Genomic DNA, 22418 nt, shown 5'->3' with positions numbered 1-22418 from the left:
CGGCTCCCTCAACTTAAAATATAAAGCGCTTATTCACTTTTTTTTTTTTTTTTTTTTTTTTGTTTCTTTGTTTTTTGAGTGTAATATAAATTATCCGATTTTAAACAGTTGAGGCATTTTGCTTTTTTGATTGGGGCACATTCTCTTAATGTTTTCCTACAGTGTTGCCCTGTGCGTGCATATGGCGTCTCCTCTCCGCGCTCACACGCTCTCACCGCGCGCTTGTTTTCTCTGTCACTGTGATGCAGAGTGATTAGGAGTGTGTTCCATCCTTTTTCTGTCTCTTGTAACGTCCACAGAGTCACAAGCTTGTTTTATTTTCAGCGCACCACGCGCACTTTTACTTTTAATTTGTAAGCCCCGAGACTGCTACAGACATGGGCATTGGGCTGGGTCTCCCACGCAGGTACCTCCTTTGATTATCAGCCTCCTGACAACTCTGGGCGACACACACCGCAGGCAGAGAGTATGGCTCAGGCAGTCCAGCACTTCCTCGTTGGTCAGCAGCCTCAGTGACCGGGCAGAACAGGACTCTAGTAAGCCAACCCTCGTAATTTGTGTACTGTGCCGACGATCACATCAGGACATAGTGTTCGAGGCATATGAGCTGCAGAGTTGTACACTTAGCATAGGTCGCCATCTGGTGTTGGGCCCGGATGTTTGCAGTTGTTTTTTCTTCTTGGACAGTCTTTGGAAGTCACGAGTTTGGTGACTCCTCCTTCGGTCCGTACTGCGCATGGGCTTCGGCTCCATCCTCAGATTGTTTTTTTCCGCCATCGGGCTCGGATGTGATACTTCGTGCTCCGGCTTCGAACTTCTACGGTTCCAGCCTCGACGGAAAATCCTCGATTCTTCGAGTTCCTTCATCATCTTCATCTCTCGAAGCGGCACTTTCTCCATCCCGTACATCGACACCGGCCTTCGGGCCCTCCGCGACTCCGGTCCCGGCCGATGGAAAGGACTCCGTTCAAAAAGTGCCCAAAATGTGGGTCTAAATTTCCCCACACCGACCTCCATCAGGTGTGTAACCTTTGCCTCTCTCCGGAACACGAGGCTAGAGACTGCCCCGCCTGCAAGTCTTTTCGATCGAAGAAGACCATCCGAGATCGAAGAGCTCGACGCACCATGGCGCACTCATCCTCTGCAGCTCCACCGGACATCTTCGGAGACGACGCCGAAGCTTCGGGGCAAACACACACCGAGCAGGAGGAAGACGTCGTCAGCGCTTCCGAGGCCGACGACTCCGACGTGGAGGACGTTACACCAGCGCAGCGGGCCGTGAGTACTATGCCCCCTCCCACCCCCGCGCCGAAAACCAAAGAGACTCAGGTTACTCCCTCGCCTGCCGGCCTGGGCAAAACCAAAACTTCGATCACCCCACCTTCGGGCCCGGTGTCGAAGCACCCAAAGTCTCATGGCAGCTCGGGATCGAGCCAGCCGACACCCGGTGCCGAAAAACAGCATCCGGCACCGAAGACTGCAAAATCCAGCTCGACTCCGAAACCACCGGTGCCGAAGCCTGGACACTCGGTGCCGACCAAACACAAATCTGTCGGCACCGGCGCCGAAACATCATTCGACGCCGAAACACCCGGAGACCTCAAAAAAGCATGGCGCACAAAAACCATCGAAACCCCCGGTTCCGAAATCACCGGTGCCGACAGACGACTCGACACCGTTGGCTCTGTTTACACCAGACCCTTTACAAAAGACTTTGTCCAAAGATCCAAAGACTGGGCTTTTGACTTTAACTACCAAGAAAAGACGCCTTGATGCTCCGGCTCCTCCTCCTCCACCCAAAAGGAAGGACTCTGCTACTTCTCCCCTCAGAGTGCCCTCCCCGCCTCCCCTACCCCCTCCACCTCCTCCACCGCCTCCACCTCACAGGTCTCCGCCACCTTTACCTCACTACGATCCGGCCCCATCCCCAGATCCGGATGATGGGGACCCGGACAATTACCCGGCGGACGCCCCAATGGATCCCACTCCACCAGGGACCCCAGATCCATGGGAGGATTACAATAACCCTGATATACCCAATGTACCTCAGGACGACCTATACCCATCAAGGCCGTCTCCTCCAGAGGACTCCTTAGGGTTTCATCATTTAGTGCAGAGAGCAGCACACTACCATGGGGTGGACATGCACAGTGAACCAGTAGAAGAAGACTTCCTACTGGATACATTTGATATACAAGACAAATCTACTTCCATTTTACCCATGCTTAAGGGTGTCACCAAGCACGCTACAGAGGTGTTCAAAGACCCTGTCAGAGCCAGAGTACTGAACCCTAGAATAGAGAAGAAGTACAAGGCGGCACCCACAGACCCTGCTTACATCAAGGGCCCTGCTCCCCTAGATTCCCTAGTTGTCTCCACAGCTAGAAAGCGGGCTAACTCCCAATCCTCAGGAGATGCCCCACCGCCAGACAAGGAATCTAAACTTCTGGACGCGTCTGGTAAACGCACCGCCTCTCAAGCTGCAAACATGTGGCGCATTGCAAACACACAAGCACTGCTTGCGCGATATGATAGAGCACACTATGACGAACTAGAGGCTCTTATGCAGCACCTTCCAGAAAAATACAAGCACAAGGCTCATGACCTCATACAGGAGGGTAAACTAATTACAAACACCTCCATTAAGTGTGCCCTCGATGCAGCCGACACTGCTTCTAGGGCCATAAATACCAGTGTCCTGCTTCGCCGCCACGCCTGGCTCAGGATCTCAGGGTTCAAGCCTGAAGTCCAGGCATCCATACTCAATCACCCCTTTGACCAGGAAACACTCTTTGGGCCAAAGGTAGACGAAGCGCTCGAAAAGATGAAGAAAGACACAGACACAGCAAAGTCTATGGGGGCACTCCAAACACAAGCCTCCAAACGTTCCTTTCGACGCTCGTCCTTTCGTGGCACAGGCAGAGGCTCCTCCACCGATAACGCCTCTACCTCCTACAAGTCCCCTCCTCAAAATACCTTTTCAAAGGGCAATCAGAGAGGTGGTTACAGGGGTAACAACAATAAGGGCAGGGGCAAAACCAACAACACCCGTTCTGCCACCCCCCCCGCACAATGACTCCCCTCCGCTCCCCCCAGACCATTCCACTCCGGTCGGGGGCAGACTACAAAACTTTATCCACGTATGGGAGTCCATAACATCGGACAAATGGGTGACCCAAATCATTCGGTCAGGGTACTGTCTAGAGCTAACATCTACCCCACCCAATATCCCACCAAGGCACCGTCCAATGTCTCAAGAACATTCCACACTGCTCAAACAAGAGGTACTTTCACTCCTGCAAAAACATGCTATAGAGCAGGTCCCCGTCAACCAACGAAATCTAGGGGTCTACTCTCTATATTTCTTAATACCAAAGAGAGACGAGACCCTCAGACCCATTCTGGACCTCCGGCCTCTAAATGCCTACATACACTCAGACCATTTTCACATGGTCACTCTACAACAAGTCCTCCCACTCCTCTGCCAGGGAGACTTTCTCACAACCTTGGATCTGAAAGACGCATACTTTCACATTCCAATACACCCCTCTCACAGGAAATACCTCAGGTTCGTGGTGGACGGGCAACATTACCAATTCACGGTTCTCCCCTTCGGGGTCACCACTGCACCACGAGTGTTTACCAAATGCCTAGCAGTAGTAGCAGCACACCTCAGACGTCAACACATTCACGTCTTCCCTTACTTAGACGACTGGCTGATAAAAGCCACGTCCTACCACCAATGTGTGCAACATACAAACAGCACCATCCAACTGCTCCACCAGCTAGGCTTCACGGTGAACTACCAAAAGTCCCACCTCATACCATCTCACACAAAGCAATATCTCGGGGCCACTATAGACACCTCCAAAGGTATTGCCTATCCAAACTCAGCCAGAATCACAAGCATTCAAGCCTTACGCAAAACATTCCTTCCCCAACACTCTCTTCCAGCAAGAGTGTTCATGAAGCTCATAGGAATGATGGCGTCTTGCATATTTATAGTGCCCCATGCAAGACTCCACATGCGTCCACTCCAAGAGTGCCTAGCACAACAGTGGAACCAGGCCCAGGGTCAGCTGACGGATCTGGTGTTGGTGGACGGGCCGCACACATCACTCTCTGCAGTGGTGGAACACCACAAACCTTTCCAAAGGACGGCCGTTCCTGGACCCGGTTCCTCAGGTGATTCTAACAGCGGACGCATCGCTCTCCGGCTGGGGAGCGCACCTCCTACACCTCACAATGCAAGGTCTATGGACGCCACAGCAAAAATCGCTCCTCATCAACCATCTGGAGCTCTTGGCGATCTTTCTAGCCCTAAAATCTTTCCAAAAACAAATTTCGGGCAAAGCAGTCCTCATTCGCACAGACAACATGACTGCGATGTATTATATACAAAAACAGGGGGGGGACACACTCTCCCCAGCTCTCCCGCTTAGCCCAGAGCATATGGAGATGGGCAATTCCCCAAAACATCTTTCTCCTGGCACAGCACGTTCCAGGAGTACAAAACACCATAGCAGATCTGCTCAGCAGACAAACGCAACAACTACACGAATGGGAACTGCATCCACAAGTTCTTCACCCATTCTTCAAACAGTGGGGGCATCCTCAAATAGACCTCTTCGCCACCCACGAAAACAAAAAATGCCCAAGCTTCGCCGCCAGATACCCACACCCATTGTCCAAGGGCAATGCGATATGGATGAACTGGTCAGGCAGATTTGCATACGCCTTTCCACCTCTCCCACTAATTCCATTAGTGGTCAGGAAGCTACAACAGCACTCCCTCACACTCATTCTGGTAGCTCCAACATGGGCCAGGCAGCCGTGGTACACCACGCTACTACAACTATCAGTGGTACCACATCAAAAACTGCACCTTTCCCCATGCCTCCTAACCCAGAACCATGGAGAAATCAGGCACCCGGACCCAGCTCAGCTCAACCTGGCGATCTGGCTCCTGAAATCTTAGAATTCGGATACCTTAATCTTCCCCCTGATTGCATGAACATCATCATGGAAGCCAGACGTCCTACCACTAGAGCATGCTATGCCGCAAAGTGGAAAAGATTTGTAATTTACTGCCGTAACAATACAATCAACCCCCTAGATGCATCCATACAGCACATCATATGCTATCTGCTCCATCTTCACAGGTGTAACCTGGCATATTCATCCATACGCCTACACCTAGCAGCGATCGCTGCTTATCTACAAAACAGGCAGCATTTATCACTCTTCAGAGTGCCCGCTATTAAAGCCTTCATGGAAGGCCTTAAACGAGTAATTCCTCCCAGGGCACCACCTTCCCCTGTATGGAATCTAAATTTAGTTCTTACACGACTAATGGGTCCGCCCTTCGAACCAATGCATAAATGCGAGCTACAGTTTCTCACCTGGAAAACAGCTTTCCTTGTAGCTATCACTTCCCTTAGAAGGGTTGGTGAAATACAAGCGTTCACCATACAGGAACCCTACATACAAATGCATCACAGCAAGGTCATACTTCGCACAAATCCGAAGTTTCTGCCCAAAGTCATTTCCCCCTTCCACCTCAATCAATCAGTGGAATTACCTGTCTTCTTTTCGCAACCCCAATCTGTTGCAGAAAGGGCCTTACACACACTTGATGTAAAAAGGGCGTTACTATACTACATACAAAGAACGCAACCCTTCAGGAAGACTAAACAATTGTTCGTTTCCTTCTCTCCACCACATAAAGGCAACCCCATTTCAAAATCAGGGATAGCTAGGTGGATTGTAAAATGCATACAAATTTGCTATCAAAAGGCAAAGAGAACATTATCTGTTCCCCCTAAAGCCCACTCTACAAGAAAGTTAGGGGCTTCTATGGCTTTTCTAGGGAATATACCCTTAGATGACATCTGCAAGGCAGCCACATGGTCTACACCGCACACCTTCACAAAACACTACTGTGTAGATGTGCATTCCAAGCAGCAAGCTAGGGTGGGCCAGGCTGTACTAAAGACACTTTTTCAAACCGCTGCAACGGATACCGGTGGTCGCCGCTAAGGTTGGGTACTGCTATATAATCTATGCTAAGTGTACAATCTGCAGCTCATATGCCTCGAACGGAATATGCTACTTACCAGTATGCATCTGTTCTTGGCATGTAGAGCTGCAGAGTTGTACACGCCCACCCGCCTCCCCGGCTACCTGTATCCGTTCCAGTACATCTTATTTAGATACAACACATGGGTTTCTCACTGTTATTACTACGCTCCATCATTTCCCTGTTGGCGAAAAACAATCTGAGGATGGAGCCGAAGCCCATGCGCAGTACGGACCGAAGGAGGAGTCACCAAACTCGTGACTTCCAAAGACTGTCCAAGAAGAAAAACAAACTGCAAACATCCGGGCCCAACACCAGATGGCGACCTATGCTAAGTGTACAACTCTGCAGCTCTACATGCCAAGAACAGATGCATACTGGTAAGTAGCATATTCCTTCCCCTCTCACCCTCGTACTCGGATGGAGTACGCTCACAACAGGACCGTCCACCCTCACCAGGGGCCTGCCCAGCAGGCACCCTCTAATGTCCACAGGTCAGCGGCTGCCAGTCTTCCCATAGGCCAGGTCAGTTACTCATCTGGGTGGGCGCAGGCCAGTGATTGCACTGTCCAGGGATCCAGTCAGTGTTTTAAGTACCGGCACCGCCAAACCTGCCGCACTCTAGGTCCTTCTTAAGCGCTTAGCTTCGGCACCTTGATTTAAGTGAGTCAGCGAGGCAGTGGGAGGCTCAGAGGCAAGAGTTTGTTTGGTACAAGCCGATTTCGGGCAAAAACAAAGGCGGGTAAATACGTTCTTATTCATCTTTAAATTGTAATCAATCCCTCTCTTTCTCCCTCTCTTTTTCAGACTGTTTAGTCTTGTACATAAGCTCACGGAGTTATACATATTTTATTTCGTTCATTATGACTATGTGCATCACCCTCTTGCAAGCGATGCAATTAATACCACCGCACTATGAAGTGTGCATCTTGGATCGTCCTGAGTTGTTCTCCAGGGAATAATGAGTTCACAGTGCAAACTCGAGGCGTTTAACAAAGGTGACTAATGAATAATGAATAAGTGTGCTTCTAATCATTAGAAAAAAGTGTGCTGGTTAAAATTGAGATTGTGCGAAAAGGAACACAATCGCAAAATTCAGATGAAAGCTGTTAAACACGTTTAACATTCTCACTGCTACCAGCGAACGCGGCATCAATGATCCCCCACTTTGAGGGACTTGAAAAGGACATTTAGCGCTTTACAAAAAACTGAAAATACTCTAAATAAATGTGTCAGCTGTTGTCCCAAAACAGGCAACAGGTCAGGAAAGTGAAAGAGTGAGGCAGAAAGTTGCAGTCTTGGTTGTACGATGTCTACATTGGCGTTTAGTGTAATAGCCAATAGCCAACCCCAAGTTTAGGATGATTGGTATCCTAACATCTGTTTTGCACAGCATTGTTTTCCGGTTTGCTCCTCTTTGCTAGGGTTCTCTTAATACACTTGAGTCTTTTTTAAGCAATAAGCGCTGGTGCCGCAATTGCTTAAAAAATAAATATATAGAAAAAAACCACTTGCAATGCAATCGCTTTTGCATTACTGAACGTTTGAGCTATTGCATTATTATTAGCAAAGCCAATAGCTCACATGTTCACTCATGCGACACAGATTGCATTGCAAATGCTTGTTATTAAGAGTGAATAGATTGAAGTTTGTCTGCTGCGGGTTGTGGTGTGTTTGTATAGTCATGGCATGTGTCACAACATCTTAAGCATGTGGAGACCCCTAAGAGCGTAATAGATTGATGTGGGGGAAGCAGGTGGAAGTAGGAGGCTTTTAAAGCACATGCATCACATTCATCAATTTCAGGTAATTTTTCCAGCATGTGATTGTGAGTCATTACATGTCCGTTGCCTTCAGATGTGTGTATCATTTTCACACCAGACATTTTACTTTCACAGGCTCATTCCCATTCTCGTGAACGGCATGAAGTACTCTGAGATAGACATCATCTTGTTAAAGGTATGTCGTCCTGTGTGGATATTTTTCTGTTGTAATCTTTTTCCATTGGTGTCTAATAGTCTGACATGGGGTAGTGGATGGCATGAAATATTTTGAGATGGACATCCTCTTGTGAAAGGTACGTCTTTATTTGTGATTGGTTTTTATTTGTTGCTTTTTTTGTGTTCTCAATATGTGGATGTCTTGTGCTTTGTGTGGTATCTTTTTGGTGGCAGGGGTTATTGAAATGTTTGAAGAAACTCAGTGCAGCGAATATCTTTGTGTGGGACATTTTGCTGAATAGTAAAGGAAGACCAAGAGGGGTGGGTGAAGGAGTCTCGTAGCTGGCTTATTGAGAGGTTTGGTAGGGGGCAGTGTATTACTTTATAGGTTGGTTTGTTAATATATGGGTACTTGTGATTTTATATGGAGACAGGAGAAATCTGGGTTACATGCCGTCCTTCCTATTATGCTATGGTCCCTTGGCTATACTTACTGTAAGCTCCTTGAAAGTGATGCATAAATCTTGACCTGACTGATGATGTGGTTACTGTATTCATACTGTCTGATTCAAGGAGCTGTAGTAATCCTTTGATATTGTGGCTGAGGTGGGAACTGTACCCTGTCCTCTGCTGCTTTACATTTGACACCTTCTCATCTCCCTGTCAATTGCGTTCAGGTTTTGGGGACTATGGAGCTAGAAGTAGCAAAGCAAGGTGCCAAGTAAGATCCTCCGGGTGCTACAATAGTCCTTGGAAATGTGCAGACCATCTTCTGCGTCGCTTTCCCTTATTAGTGTCTGTTCTTGTGCAAATTGATTGCAGCCACCGTATTCTTGTATTTCGTACTAATTATTGCCAGCTCTACTTTTTGTACAGGGGGATGTTGAAGAAGATGAGACTGTCCCAGATAGCGAGCAGGACATCAAGCCACGCTTCCACAAATCAAGGACCGTAACCTTGCAGCACGAGGAGGATCGAACTGCGGATGACGAAGACGGGGATGATGAAGACGACGACGATGATACTCTCTCAGACTGGAACCTGAGTAGGTACTGGGTAGGCACTATATGGCCAAGGTTGACTGAGTTCATCTTTATACATCTCCCAAATGTGCAGTTTAATGTGGCTAGTGCTTGCCATTGGGTTGGTTAGGGCATGGCCAGCTGCTGTGCCCATGTAATGGAAGTCTTGGACAGAATCCGAGGTTCTAGTAATTCTTTGCCCATTTTGTGTAGACATTGTTCCCTCGAAGATGTTTAGATGCCAATTTCTCCGCTATTAGAAATGCATGTTGAGTATGCTCTTGGCTGAATCTTAAACTACAGCAGCCAATCCCCCAGTTTGAACTTTATGTTCACCTTAGCTTTGTTGTAAGCAATTAATCATGGCTATCGTATCCAGCAGTTGTTGTATCCATGGGCCCAAAAAGCAGCAGAGAAGAATGCGTTTTGCTGGATAGTTTCATGGTGTGACTGAGTTATAGGATCGATTTGGCAATCTAGTTTGTATTGATCAGAGCCCGTTTTAATAGGACTAAATGTTTGATTGGTGCCCCTACAGTGATGATATTCTTTCTTAATGCAGGAAAGTGCTCGGCTGCTGCACTTGATGTTCTTGCTAATGTCTTTCGGGAAGACTTGCTGCCCCACCTCCTCCCACTCCTCAAGGGTCTCCTCTTCCATCCAGAGTGGGTTATCAAGGAGTCTGGCATTCTGGTCCTTGGAGCTATTGCTGAAGGTAGGTCTGCTGTGCAACATTAGCATTGATGGTGAACCTTGCTGTCTAATCTATATTCCATTGTTTAGGAGCAGCATGCCCCAAATGGGCCCTGTGGTATAGAAACGCAAACTGAATTGTCGTTTAAAACCATGACTTTAAACATTACATCCTTCTAAAGCCTTGTTCAATCTGAAGATATTCATCCTACACCCCAAAGAAATATACTGACTGGAATGGTCACTAGGACATAGTCTCGTGCTCCTCATTCTTCTGAAAACATTTTCCCAGTGTTGTCACTCCTACTCTTTCCTGGCTTCCAAGCACTGGTATTTTATGCTGCTTGAATCCCAACTTTCGGCCTTTTATAAGGCATTTAAGACCTTGCTTATCATTGCCTGCTCTAAAGGACCCTTCTTTGTAGGTAATCCCTTTCACACCTAAACACGTTTTTGTTGGAGGGTGCCCGCTTGCGCTCGACAAAAGGAAAAAAAGTACTGTCCATTTTTGTGCAACACTGTTTGCTTCAGTTGCAGCTTGTCTACATATGGTATAAAAGTAACATTTAACCAATAAGCCAGACCATTTTTCAGCATGATTTAAAATAATTTTTCGTGTACACATTCTTAAATGTAAGCACTTGTTTAGCAGTTTTATTAAAATTTGCTTTAAGGAAGCTGCAGTCACTGTAAAGTGGTTTATAGAAATTTTGGGTTCATTTAAGTTATTAAAGGCACCTATCACTAATACTTGGGGTATGATGTGCTTGTTAAAATTGTACCTATAAAAAAAACATTTATATGCGTTTCTTCAGTTCCTTGCCTGTTTGTCTTCCCCCTCCCAGGTTTATGAAGTTACAAATATGCAAACGAGGTCATACACCTTTGCATTGGTCAAAGGTATTAACCCTGCTGCGTGAGATTGGTGCTAAATTGAAAATATTAATGTAGCAAATCACCAAATCTAAACTTTCATCTAACTACCAAATACATATGTTTTAACACCGCCGAGGGGGTCTTTTTTTTTTCAAAATTATGTTCTTCCCCGTTTTTAAGTTGTAGCTCTCCCTGTTGACTATTTCCTTCCACCCTGTTTTTCTGTCACTACTTATGTCTCTATGGCATTCTATTCTCTTTCCCAAATTAGTGGTCCATTTCTCCTGTCTGCCTCATTCTACATCTCCCTGTTGCTTAGTTCCTTTGAATTTCACCCCCACGCCAAACCCACTCCCCACCCACTTATGTGCGCATCTCTTCTGTACCTGGTCTGGCACATTTGTTTTCTCTGCTGCTCCCCAGCTCTTTCCACCACAAAACTAGTTTAGTTTGTTTGTCTGCAATGCCCTTTTTTCTTCAAATACAAATCGTTTTGCTTACTTTAAATCTGCACTCAATTTCTTCTTTATTGTAGGTTTTCAGAAATCCAATGCTTTAGAGTTAAAATGATTGAAACGTATATTAAGTAACTGAATTAATCTAAAACCACCAGCTGTTGGTCTGCAGTAAGGGTCGGCCTTGGAAGTGATGCAATTGATCTAGCCTGACTAAATGAGGGGTTATTGTATTCATACTGTCTGATCCAAGGAACTCTGACCTCTCAGCTGTAATTCCTATCCTCATTAATACCAGGACATCACTTTAGTGAGAATGTGTTGGCTCCAAAAGGAGCTTCTGCTAGTTTGCTGCCATAAGTTTCAGTATGTCTTCTGGTGGTTTACATGTGCTGTTTGTGCATTATGCCATGAACAGCCAAAGTCATTTATATGCTGTTTGAGACCTAATTACTCAAACTGTAACTTCTATCTATGGTTCATCCAGGCTGCATGCAGGGCATGGTGCCATATCTCCCTGAGCTAATCCCGCATCTCATCCAGTGCCTGTCTGATAAGAAGGCTCTAGTTCGCTCGATTGCCTGCTGGACCCTTAGCCGATATGCCCACTGGGTGGTAAGCCAGCCCCCCGACCTGTACCTGAAGCCCTTGATGACCGAGCTGCTCAAGCGTATACTGGACAGCAACAAGAGGGTTCAAGAGGCAGCTTGCAGGTAGGTTTGTGGGAGAGATTGGGGGGAGGGGGGGTGGTAGTCTGTGGTGGAAGTTGGCACAAACCTAGTTAATGATTCGCAAACTGCCTGAGTAGTCCAGTGGGTTCTAGTAATATCTGAGCATTGTTACAGCATTTATTTTGACATTGTAATGTATTCTGCGTATTTTTAAAGAGATCTGAAGGGTGTCTTCCTAAGTTGGTAAACCAGTTTTCTTTGCAGTCCCCTTTGCCTAACACTGCTTCAGAATGCACTTATGAACTTCTTGTTGAAATATCCCCTGTAGCTCTTCATTCAATAACGTTTTTTTTCTTACCAAGCGCAATGTTACTTCATGAATAATTTTAAATATGGAGATCATGGCAAATGTTTCAGGATTGTCATTTTAGGACACCTTTTTAAATCTGTAAAGATTGCATTAAGGATCTTGATTCTTCAACACGTTGATTTGCCCAACTCTGTTCTGCGCCCTATCCTCACCCCATGACCACGTCCTAACCCCATTTATAAACTTCTTTCAGCTCCTTCTTCAGGAATTTGCAGTCTTAGTGTATCCGGTTCTTTAGTGGCATCGCAGTATGGAGTGGTTCTGTTTTTATGTTTTGATTTCTTGTTTTAGTTTTCCAGGCTTATTTATTTCACTTGAAATTTCCAAGTTTTCTGTTTGCGTGCTTTTCAAGCACCTTTAAAGGTGGCTTTTATCACTTTATAGTTCATGTAATTTCTAATTTTCTTACTGAATGTGTCTAAATGATTAATATTTTGTCGCATGAGCCTCTATTGTTTGGAAGGTTGATACAGGATTAGTAAATACTGTACTTGATGGGGCACTGGGTGCTAGGGTCTGTGGTTGAGCTGGGAAGAAATGGTTTGTGCTTGACCACGAGGTGTAGGAAGTGGGTGCTGCAGGAGGTGGCTAAATTTAACAGAGTATACTGGTGTAATATAGCTAGGTATAGTTGAACCTCTGCTTCACACACAAGGTGTTGCCTGCAATCATTAACTCTAGGATTTTGGGGGGAAATTTTAGAGGATGTGTAGATGCCCTGGGATTTAGTGGGCAGTGTATTAGTTTTAAGAGTTTCGTAAATCCGATAAGCATATTTGCACTGCTGACTCACTCCACGATGTACCATTACAAAATAGAGCTGTAAAGCATTGTTGAAGTTTCAGCAGGCATTTAATGTTCCTCACTGTTGCTTTTTGGGCCTGTAATGTGTCAGTTTTGGATATGTTAAACCTTCTATAGCAGGGGTCTCTAACCTTTTCTGTTGTGAGAGCTACTTCTGATCAGTGAAACTCATTGGAAGCTACTGAATACTAAGCAACTCGTGCATTACCAGTTGCCCCCACACCCAGCTTAATTGACTGTAAGCCTAATGTCCATAGAGCCAGATGCTATGGTTTGAACAAAATACTTTGACATTGGTACTATAATAGGACACCCGTGTGTGTCCTTGTGGGTCTTTGCGATGTATGGACTTGTGTGCGTACAAGTGGGATGTGTCTAGGGGTGACTGAGAGACTGTCATATGTATTTATGGCACAGGACTTATCTTCTGACATATGTGAACCAGTTACATGTATAACATGTGAGAAAGTGGCTCTGTATATACTGTTCCCAAATAGGTACAGGGTGTACAGAGTCCACAGGTCCCCAGAGGTTTGGCAGAGGCTAAAGTTAGATATAACCTTATTCTCTAAAGTGGTAGCTTGGTCGAGCAGTAAGGCAGTATCAGGACAGTGTAAAGCAGGCGTCTCCAACCTTTTGTGTAGTAAGAGCTACTTCTGGTCAGTGAAAATCATCGTGAGCTACTAAACCCCAAGCAACTCACGCATTTTTCCAAGAGAACCCCCACGCCCTGTTTCATTAACTTTTAAGCCTAATTTCTTCATTGCCCGTACTGTGGTTTGAACAAAATACTTAATAACCACTCTCTGATGCATTTAATTAGTTTTATCGCGCCAATCCTATAAGGTGTCAGAACACTACATCACACAGATTACACAGACAATCAATCAAATGTTAAATAAGACAGACGACAAGAAGGTACAGGAGTCAGGTCATCCATACTGGTAGGGAGGATAGTTTAAAAGCGCTTTGTCAGGAGAGGCAGAAACAAAGAATTTAAAACTTAACACCATGCATGGTTGGGGGTCTCTTTAATAATAGATTTCTACCCAAATTAACCTATTTTTGCAATATTAGGGAAATGAAAAACTGGGGGGAATCAAAACGGTTCAGCCAGCCAATACTTTGCAGTTTTCAAGCAGCTCTTTGATAAATTACTTGCTCACTGCTCTACATTAGGATTTTAACTTGTATAGAGCTAGCAACAATATGTTCTCTCTGACAAAAGTAGTAACCCACTGACCTGTTTACATTAGGTTATATATGCACTTTGTGATCTGCAAGTTCTTTACAGCAGGCATATTAACCCTCTGTGCTACCTTACGATGAGTAAAAACTTCCTTTGCAGATTATTACACAAACCTCCGATCTCTCTCTTTCCAGGAATTACATTAATCACCCACTTAATTTGATATTTTGATTGATGTCTGAAATTTGCTGGAGGCCAGGAATGCAGCAGAAAGTGCTTTTCCATAATATTGGCGCCCCCACACAAAGTCAGCACCCAGTGGCACCGGTCGCGCTGCCCTAAAGCCGGCCCTGGCATTAGCAGCACAATACAAAGATACACACCCACAACACTCCTCTGCTGATAGCTCCTCACTGGTTACCATTCACAAGAAGTTTTCATCCAGGCTATTAGGCATCACTCACGTAGTGATAAGATAAAGTAGTAAAGGTCCTAAAAAAATCACTGTAGGCAAAACTGATCAAATACTTTCAACCTAGAAACTTATGTTGCGGGCTAGCACAGGGTATATTAATTCCAGCATACAATAACATGTGTTGGTAATACTTTCTCCATACAGGCCTTCAAATTAGGAAATGCATTCCAGGCAAAGGTACGGGGCATTCAGACTCATCTAGAAATCAGAAGAATGGTTAAGAGCTGGTTATTCCAAGAGTGATTTCCAGGAAACATAAATGTATGTTTTGTCTGCAAAGACGAGAGTCGGGCTCAATACAAATACCGGCTCAACTCTATTGCTGGATCAGGCCTGCACTGGAAAACCATCTTGCCTGAAGTCTTGTTTGAACAGAACATAATAGAAAGGCCAACACACCGGCAAAGATAGTAGACTCCTTTATCTCCACCTGCACAAACCCTATGCAAGTACTTTTAATTTGAACCTCGGGTGCCACTGTGCTTTATTACTGTTAAGCAGGGTGGCAGCCGATGTTAAAATCAAAGGTCCTTGCATGCTCTGAACAGCTTTTACAGTCATGCAAAGACAAATATACAACGTGGTGTAGTAATCGGTGAAAGGCTTTCACTGATTACTACACTGCGCTATATATTTGCCTTTGCATGACTGTGAAATCTGTTCAGAGCATGCACGGACCATTAATTTTTTGTGTTGCCCGCCACCCTGCTTTATTAAAGGCAGAAAGGAAGATTTAAAGTGCGGTAGCAGCACCGTGCATGCAAAGACTTTTAATTTGAACGCCACTTTCGGTAATCAGTGAAAGGCTTTCACCGATTACTACACTGCGCTATATATTTGCCTGTTCATGACTGCGAAAGCAGTTCAGTGCAGGCAAGCACTTTCAATTTAACACTGGCTATCACGCTTTATTCCTGCTTAATGCAGATGTAAAGTACGGTGGCAGCCTATGTTAAAATTAAAGATACTTGCATGCACTGAGCCGCTTTCATTGACTACTACGCGAAGGCAAATTAAAGCGTGGTAAAGTCAGTGAGAGCAGATTAGTGCAGGCAAGAACCTTGAATTGTAGCATAGGCTGCCACCGCGGTACCGGCCCAGTGCCTGAAAGGACTTCTAATTTTAACGTTGCCTGCCACTGCGCTTTATAACCGAAGGCAGATCTAAAGCACAGTGGCAGCCAATGTTAAAATGAAAGGGCCTTGCATGCAGTGGGTCCATTTTACCGACTCTGCTACTGCTCGGTCAGGGGCCCACTTACCTCACAACAGCAGCTGCTCCGGGAGGCCCAAACGGAAAAGAAATGCGAAGCGCGGGCAAAGCCTGGAAAAGACAGGTGGCTCCTAAGAGGAAAAACGTCACATTCTCCAGCCCGCCCTGCCCCACCTAAACTCCCTTCAGCCAATCAGAACAGCTGGTTCGTGTGAGGGCGGGCAAGGGCTGATAGCTGTCAAAGAGAATGAAGGGCTACAAAATGAAAAGCTTGTATCTCGTCTCAATAATTATACAGCAGCGCGAGCTACCGGTGGCTCGCGATCGACCGGTTGGAGACCCCTGGTGTAAAGCATTTGTTGCACACTCAGCCAGCAAATGGTCTCACACACTCTAACTGAACTCGAGGCCAGTGGTTTATATATAAAAAATATATTTTAGAACCAACAATAGGCTTTAAAATATACTTTCTCAGAATGAGATGCTTTGTATAAATACTTTTGCAATATGCAATTGACTTTTGTAGACAGTTACAAGTGGTTGCAATAGGCAACTCCATTCTAAACACAATAATGCATTGAGTTCAATGGAAGTTTCAAGTTATTTGCCACAGATTACTTTTGGAATTCCAGGACTGGATCCTAAATTCAGTCCTGGGTCAGTACTTGGAATCAAGTGATAAGAATCGACTTAATTACTGTGATTATTTTAGACAATATTTCGCTATTTTAAAAAGTTGACACAAAATATTTCATCAAACAGGCAATGATTCCCTATGGCAGAAAATTCAAGTTGCAGGTATAGTAGGTTCTCGTTACTTTTGTAATCCAGTACTGGGTGCCTAGACTAAGTACTGGGACCTTTATCCAAAACGGGTAAGTAATTACGTTTTCAGATATTATACGATTTTTAAAGAATATTTAAAGATTGCAGAAATTGACACTTCACAGAAAAACAGTCTTTGATTTCCTATGGAAGAAAATTGGGTTACTGGTAAGTACAGTTGTAAGTATTTTTCAGAGTCAGGGCTGGGCACCAAGATCCAGCACTGGGAGCTCACCTAAGAACAGGTGAGTAATTTCGTTTTCGTTACTTGGCTGATTTTTGGTGAATATTTTAAGTTTGGAAAGTCCACACTTAGAAGAAATTTCAGGAAAAAGCCAGTCAATGTTACCCTATGAGGAAAATAGAGTTATCGGTTTAAGGGTAAGTACTCGACTGGCAGAGTTGAGGTTCTGGGCATAGACTCAGGGGTCCCCCCCAGGGTCAGGTAGGTACAGTTGGTTCACCCTCAGCGACTCTAGGGCGGCCGGGTGCAGAGAGAGTTAGGCCCAATGTTATCCTATGAGGGATAGGGGGGGCCTTGGTTGGTGACTGCTGACTAGCAGGCCACGCGGCTGTGGGAACTGGGCTCCTGGTCACTTACTCAGGGCAAGTGGGGAAGTAGATGGGTGTAGAGGTTGCACTGCCAGGGCCACTCGGGCGGCTGGGTGCAGGGTGCTTTTGAGCCTTCGGGCGCTCAATTGTTTTCAGTGGGAAATCTCCGGTTTAGAAAGACTGCAAGCTCGGGGACGAAGATTCTTCAGGTGCCACCACCACTTCGAGAGGTAAGTTGGGTAGTTGGAGGATAGGTAGGTACCCCAGGATTGGGCACAGCTGGGTGCTGGGGTGCCTTTTGGTGTCGGAAATCTTACCCTCTGTTGATCACAGTTGGGGGGGGGGGGGGGGGGGAACCTTGTTATGAGGCTGCAGGCTTCTTCAGGAGTGTCGAGGGAGGTCCTTGGGTGCCGGACTCGGGGTCACAGTCGCCATGGGGTCGTCCTCGTGGTCTTTGTTCACTCTGGCACAGGCCAGGCTTGGCTGGGGCAGTGTGCTGGGTTCGTGGTTCCGGGCTGCTGCCAGGGATTAGTAGTAGATTTTGAGTAGAGCCTCTACTCATGGGAGTCCCAGGGGTTTAGAGTCCAAAGGTAGCCAGGTCCTCCGGGGTTTGTGAGGTTGCTGGCCACAAGAGATGCCGGGTTGGAGCAGGAGCAGGTTTGAGGGTCGACGGGCCGGTAGGGCTGGGGCCAAAGCAGTTTGTGCCTTCCTCTTCTTAGCAGCTGCAGGGCAGGTCTTCTTTCTTCTAGCTCTTCTTCGGATTTTGGAATCTGGGGAAGGAAGGTTCAGGGTGCCCCTAAATACTAGATTTAGGGGTGTTACAGGTAGGTGAAGGGCAGGGACCAATGGGTCCCTGTCCTGGGGTGGGTACACCCCCTATCCTGCCTCTCCTGTGGGAGGGGGGCAGTAGCCTAATCCTGATTGGGCAGGGCTCCCCATCTTCAAGATGGTGTGAGCCCGGGGCTGTGCTTCACCTTGCCTCCCCCATAACACTATCTAGAAGAGGTAGCTTTTTTTTGTATGGATTCCATAAAACTCATCCTTTACATTTTCTCCTATTTCCAAGGGTCACATTTGTAAACACCAAGCATCTTGCTCCTAGTGGGATGTAGACATGGTGCCATATTTAAAACCGAAAAATAAGTTTTATTTTAAATGGGAGGAATTTTAAGTGAATAAGCAGGCTCCATAAAACATAACGACTTACTTTGCTTAATTGCAAGTGTAGAAAGACCTTGATGCTTAATGTTTCATAGAAAACAATGTCTTTACTTTGAAAGTAATTTTTTCAAATGGCAGAAATGTAGTTATAAATATGGCCGTGTCTGCTGTCCACTGGTAGCATAAGGTCTGCTGCATGTGAATACAACACTTTGAAATGGGAGAAAATTAAACTAAAGTAAATCCTTGGGGTAACATTTAATTTAAATTTTGTCCAATTCAAAAGCATCATTTTGTTCTCACGCTCCAATATTGAGTTGACATACTTAATTTCTTCACCGCTGTGACCCTGCCTGGCCCATGAATCTGACTGAGCATTGCTCGCTTTCAGTCTGCGGCTTGACAATGTAAAGTAAATGCAGCCTTACCTTTACATTAAAAGAGAAATTTTACCCTGTGCTTACTGAAAAATGAACTCATGGCTGCAAACTACTTTGAAGGTGTCTGGGAGCTACTGGTATCTTGCGATTGGCTGGTTGAAGTCACCTGTTCTGTATAATGCTCATACACTTAAACATATACTTGGAGTGTTGACACCAGACCTCTCCAGTGAAGGCTTGTATGCTGGTCTGATCTTTAGGTGTGTAGCCTTGAGCACTTGCGTTATGCCTTGCATGCTGCTGCTTTATTGGAGGTAACACTTCTCGTTTCTAATCGCAGCGCCTTTGCAACCTTGGAGGAGGAGGCTTGCACAGAGCTTGTTCCCTACCTCAGCTTCATCCTGGACACATTAGTTTTTGCTTTCGGCAAGTACCAGCACAAAAACTTGCTGATCCTCTACGATGCCATTGGAACCCTTGCTGACTCCGTGGGACACCATTTGAACCAGCCAGTGAGTACCTGCTTCGGTTGTGATAGTCTGTCTGCCCCACAACCAAAGTGCTCTTTTCCTTGCCTTCTAGATTGCCATGCATGTTGTGGTATAGTGTTCCCTTAGCCATGCTTTCTTTGCCAGTGTTGCCTCCATTCATATTTTAATGAAGTCTGGTTCCCCCCCCCCCCCCCCTCCACTCTGCTGCATTTTACCTTGTACCCTTTGTCTTTGTATAGTTGTCCTTGTTTGAATTTCTTTCGGCTTTGTATTCACTATGCATCCAAGTACAGTCCCTGCACGCCTGAACCCTGCTTCCCCTCCCTCTGCTCCTTGTCTCATTCTTTCCCTGGGGCTTATCTAGACGAATCTGTCCTTCGTCTCTGTGACCCTCTGCTCTTGTTGCTTAAAGTGCCTCATTCAAGACTGTTCATGTGTACTCTGATTTTTATTGCTAGGGTTTGGATGGTGCTAGATTTAACATCGTGGAAGCTGTCCTTGTCCCTTACAACTGTCTTGCCACTTACAAAAGAGACTGCTGTGACAGCCCCTTGCAGTTGGTGAAACTAATTGGCTTATAAGAAATTATTCCAGCTCCAGTGGGTGAACTGCGGTGGGCTGCGGATCATCCTGCAGAAGCCTTAATATTTGCAATATGTTCAAGCTCAATTAAAGATTGCAGTTTTTGCCATAGAATTGCTTTGAATTTTGCCACCATCCTAGACTGCTAGCACCCTCAAGGGTTTAGTCCCCAAATTGCTTGTGCTTCTCTAAATAATCCTTGGGCATTAGTGGTTCTATGGGTGTAGATCTGAACCCACGCCCTGTTGTCTTTGGTCAAAAGTTATTGCTTGCCTCTCTAGGTTCAGCTCAGTACCTTCATACTAATTGTTTTGGTCTAGACCTAGCGTTCTGTCTCTTCAGGTCCGGGGGGGGGGGGGGCGTGCATCGACCCATTACGTACCATAGTACACCTTATACTTGGCTCCCTCATGTATACTCTTCTCCTTCCGCACCCCCTTCAGTGTTTTGTTACTGCCTGTGTTGGCTTGCCCCATCCTCCCTTTCTGTGTTGCCCTGCTCCCACTTTCCCTCCTGTTTTCTGTATTGCTATACTCCCACCTGTTGTCAGAGTTGCCGTGCTAAGCACCCTCCATCCCTTTATCCGTGTTGCCCTGCTAAGCACCCTCAATCCCTTTGTCAGGTTTGCCCTGCTAACCACACACCATCTTTGTCCATGTTGCCATGCTCACCAACCTCCCTCCGCCAGTGTTTTTTTCCTTAACTTTCAGCCATGCTGCAAAGCATTTTGCTGCTGTACAACATGGCTGAAAACATCTTGGATCAAACAAATTCCTCGCGTAGGCCTATTTGTTTTGCAATTGCTTGTTGGGCTTTTCTGTGATGTTCGAGGTTAGTATTGTATCTCTTCTAAAACTAGACCTTTATTAAACTGCACTGATGTTTTAGATGTTGCATTCACTGTTATCTGGTTTAGTGCCTAGAGCTCTGTTTCGCCTGCCGCAGTCTGTGCCAGGCCATGGTCCTCCAAGGTCATCCTCTGCTCGTTCCCAATCCTCCGTTTGCAACTCTGCTTCCCTGTTCAGTTCCACCTTGCTGTACGCTGCTCAGTGGTTGGACCCCATGCTGTGCGCTCAACCTCCTTCAGTCCTGATGCACCATTCACCAGTCTTCCTATTCAGTTCAAGTTCTTATTTTCTGCTCTGACCTCCACCTCTGTCCCATTTACTGTTTTTTTTTTTTGCCACAGGAGTACATCCAAAAACTGATGCCGCCTCTCATCCAGAAATGGAATGACCTGAAAGACGAAGACAAGGATCTCTTCCCCCTCTTGGAAGTGAGTGATAGTTTTAAGTCTGGAGATGTTTAGGGGAGCAGGTGTGAGATCCTAAAAAAAACTGATATTTATTCATTTAGGTAGAATGTTACAGATGGATTTGCTAATGTGGAGAGGGTCAGTAGTTTGCCATTTAATGTTAGGGCTGGGATTACTAGGATGCGCACTGCTCTCTGGACATGATGCAGACCTTTGTCATGGAACTCCCTAATTTACGTATTCACTTTGTCTAAACCAGGGAATAGTGCTGTTTGTGTGTGTTTTTTTTGTTTTTTTTGTTGCATTTATCAGGTGTGTGGGTTGCTTGTTCAGTGCTGGGAAGGTATATAATTGTTTTCAACAGGGTACAGTTTTTCTCCTTTACTTTCTATATAGATTTTGGTATATGAAGGCAAGTATTTGTAATGAATGGAAACGCTCATTCAGTGAATTGGAGTTGTTGTATCCAACCTACGTACCCAGCATGACCTGAAGTGTGGTTCTTGTGTTCTGAGTCTGTTATGCATTTGCTCTCTTCGCAGTGTTTGTCTTCTGTGGCAACTGCCCTTCAGAGTGGATTCCTGCCATATTGTGAGCCTGTTTACCAGCGATGTGTCACACTCGTGCAGAAGACACTTGCACAAGCCATGGTATGTACTAAAAGTTCTGTGGTTAAGGTGTCTTCTGGCAGAACTGTGCTCCACGTGATTCCGGTGTACAGTGGGAAAGGGCTACGTTCTGGGAGATACCGGTAAAAAGGTTCATCCAGTGTCATTTAGGGATGAAAGTTATTGATAGAATAAGCAGCCAATATCTGAGAAAGGGGAAGGCTTCAAGAGTTTTCTAGGAAGGGCTGGTCTTGCCGCCTCTATTTTAAATGGTATTGACTTGATGCAACAGAGTGTGAGAATGCTTTGTCCCCAAGTGAGTTGGGTCTCTATTGCATCATTTCGGCTGGTCCTTTGAGCTAGTCCTGTGCGAATACCACAGGAGGCCAAACAAGACTCTTCTGGGACACTGTTTCTAGTCCTGATTTTCTAACATACACATAATTGCTGTCCTATGTTAGACTAATTAGGACGGTCCAAGCAATCAGACTAAATCATCCAGAATTTTTGTTCATCAAAAGTGCCTGTGATGACTTTGCATGAGGTGGTAGTGCCAGTTCAAAGACTGGTTATTCTGACTGTAGCTCTACATCCATTTAATATTTAATAAACCGGTCCAACTTGGTGTTTTAGGTTTTCTTGTTAGTTAAAACTGGGACTTTGCGAATTTGGATGGACGGTTGCAGTGGATTTGGGAAGCGGCAGGGGGCAATGATTTTGGGTTGAGGGAGTGCTTAGTCACGGTCTACTGTACAGGTTCTATTGTTTTATGCCTCTC

The 22418-nt window shown here is 45.7% G+C and overlaps 1 protein-coding gene across 1 annotated transcript in view; it reads left to right on the top strand.

Annotated features, from left to right (window-relative positions):
• Window positions 1–22418, top strand: part of TNPO2 (transportin 2) — a 96493-nt gene that overhangs the window by 52764 nt on the left and 21311 nt on the right. Inside the window, exons 10-16 of the mRNA XM_085654457.1 lie at window positions 7978–8038; window positions 8896–9064; window positions 9604–9756; window positions 11553–11778; window positions 19045–19216; window positions 20967–21053; window positions 21575–21682. Coding sequence (XP_085510583.1) covers window positions 7978–8038; window positions 8896–9064; window positions 9604–9756; window positions 11553–11778; window positions 19045–19216; window positions 20967–21053; window positions 21575–21682 — 976 coding nt within the window. The remainder of the gene's footprint in view (window positions 1–7977; window positions 8039–8895; window positions 9065–9603; window positions 9757–11552; window positions 11779–19044; window positions 19217–20966; window positions 21054–21574; window positions 21683–22418) is intronic.

The sequence above is a fragment of the Triturus cristatus genome, chromosome 4_1 (genome assembly GCF_964204655.1).
Source record: "Triturus cristatus chromosome 4_1, aTriCri1.1, whole genome shotgun sequence".
NCBI lineage: Eukaryota > Metazoa > Chordata > Amphibia > Caudata > Salamandridae > Triturus > Triturus cristatus.
Note: the sequence above shows the minus strand (reverse complement) of the source record. Positions and strands in the feature narration are given on the sequence as shown.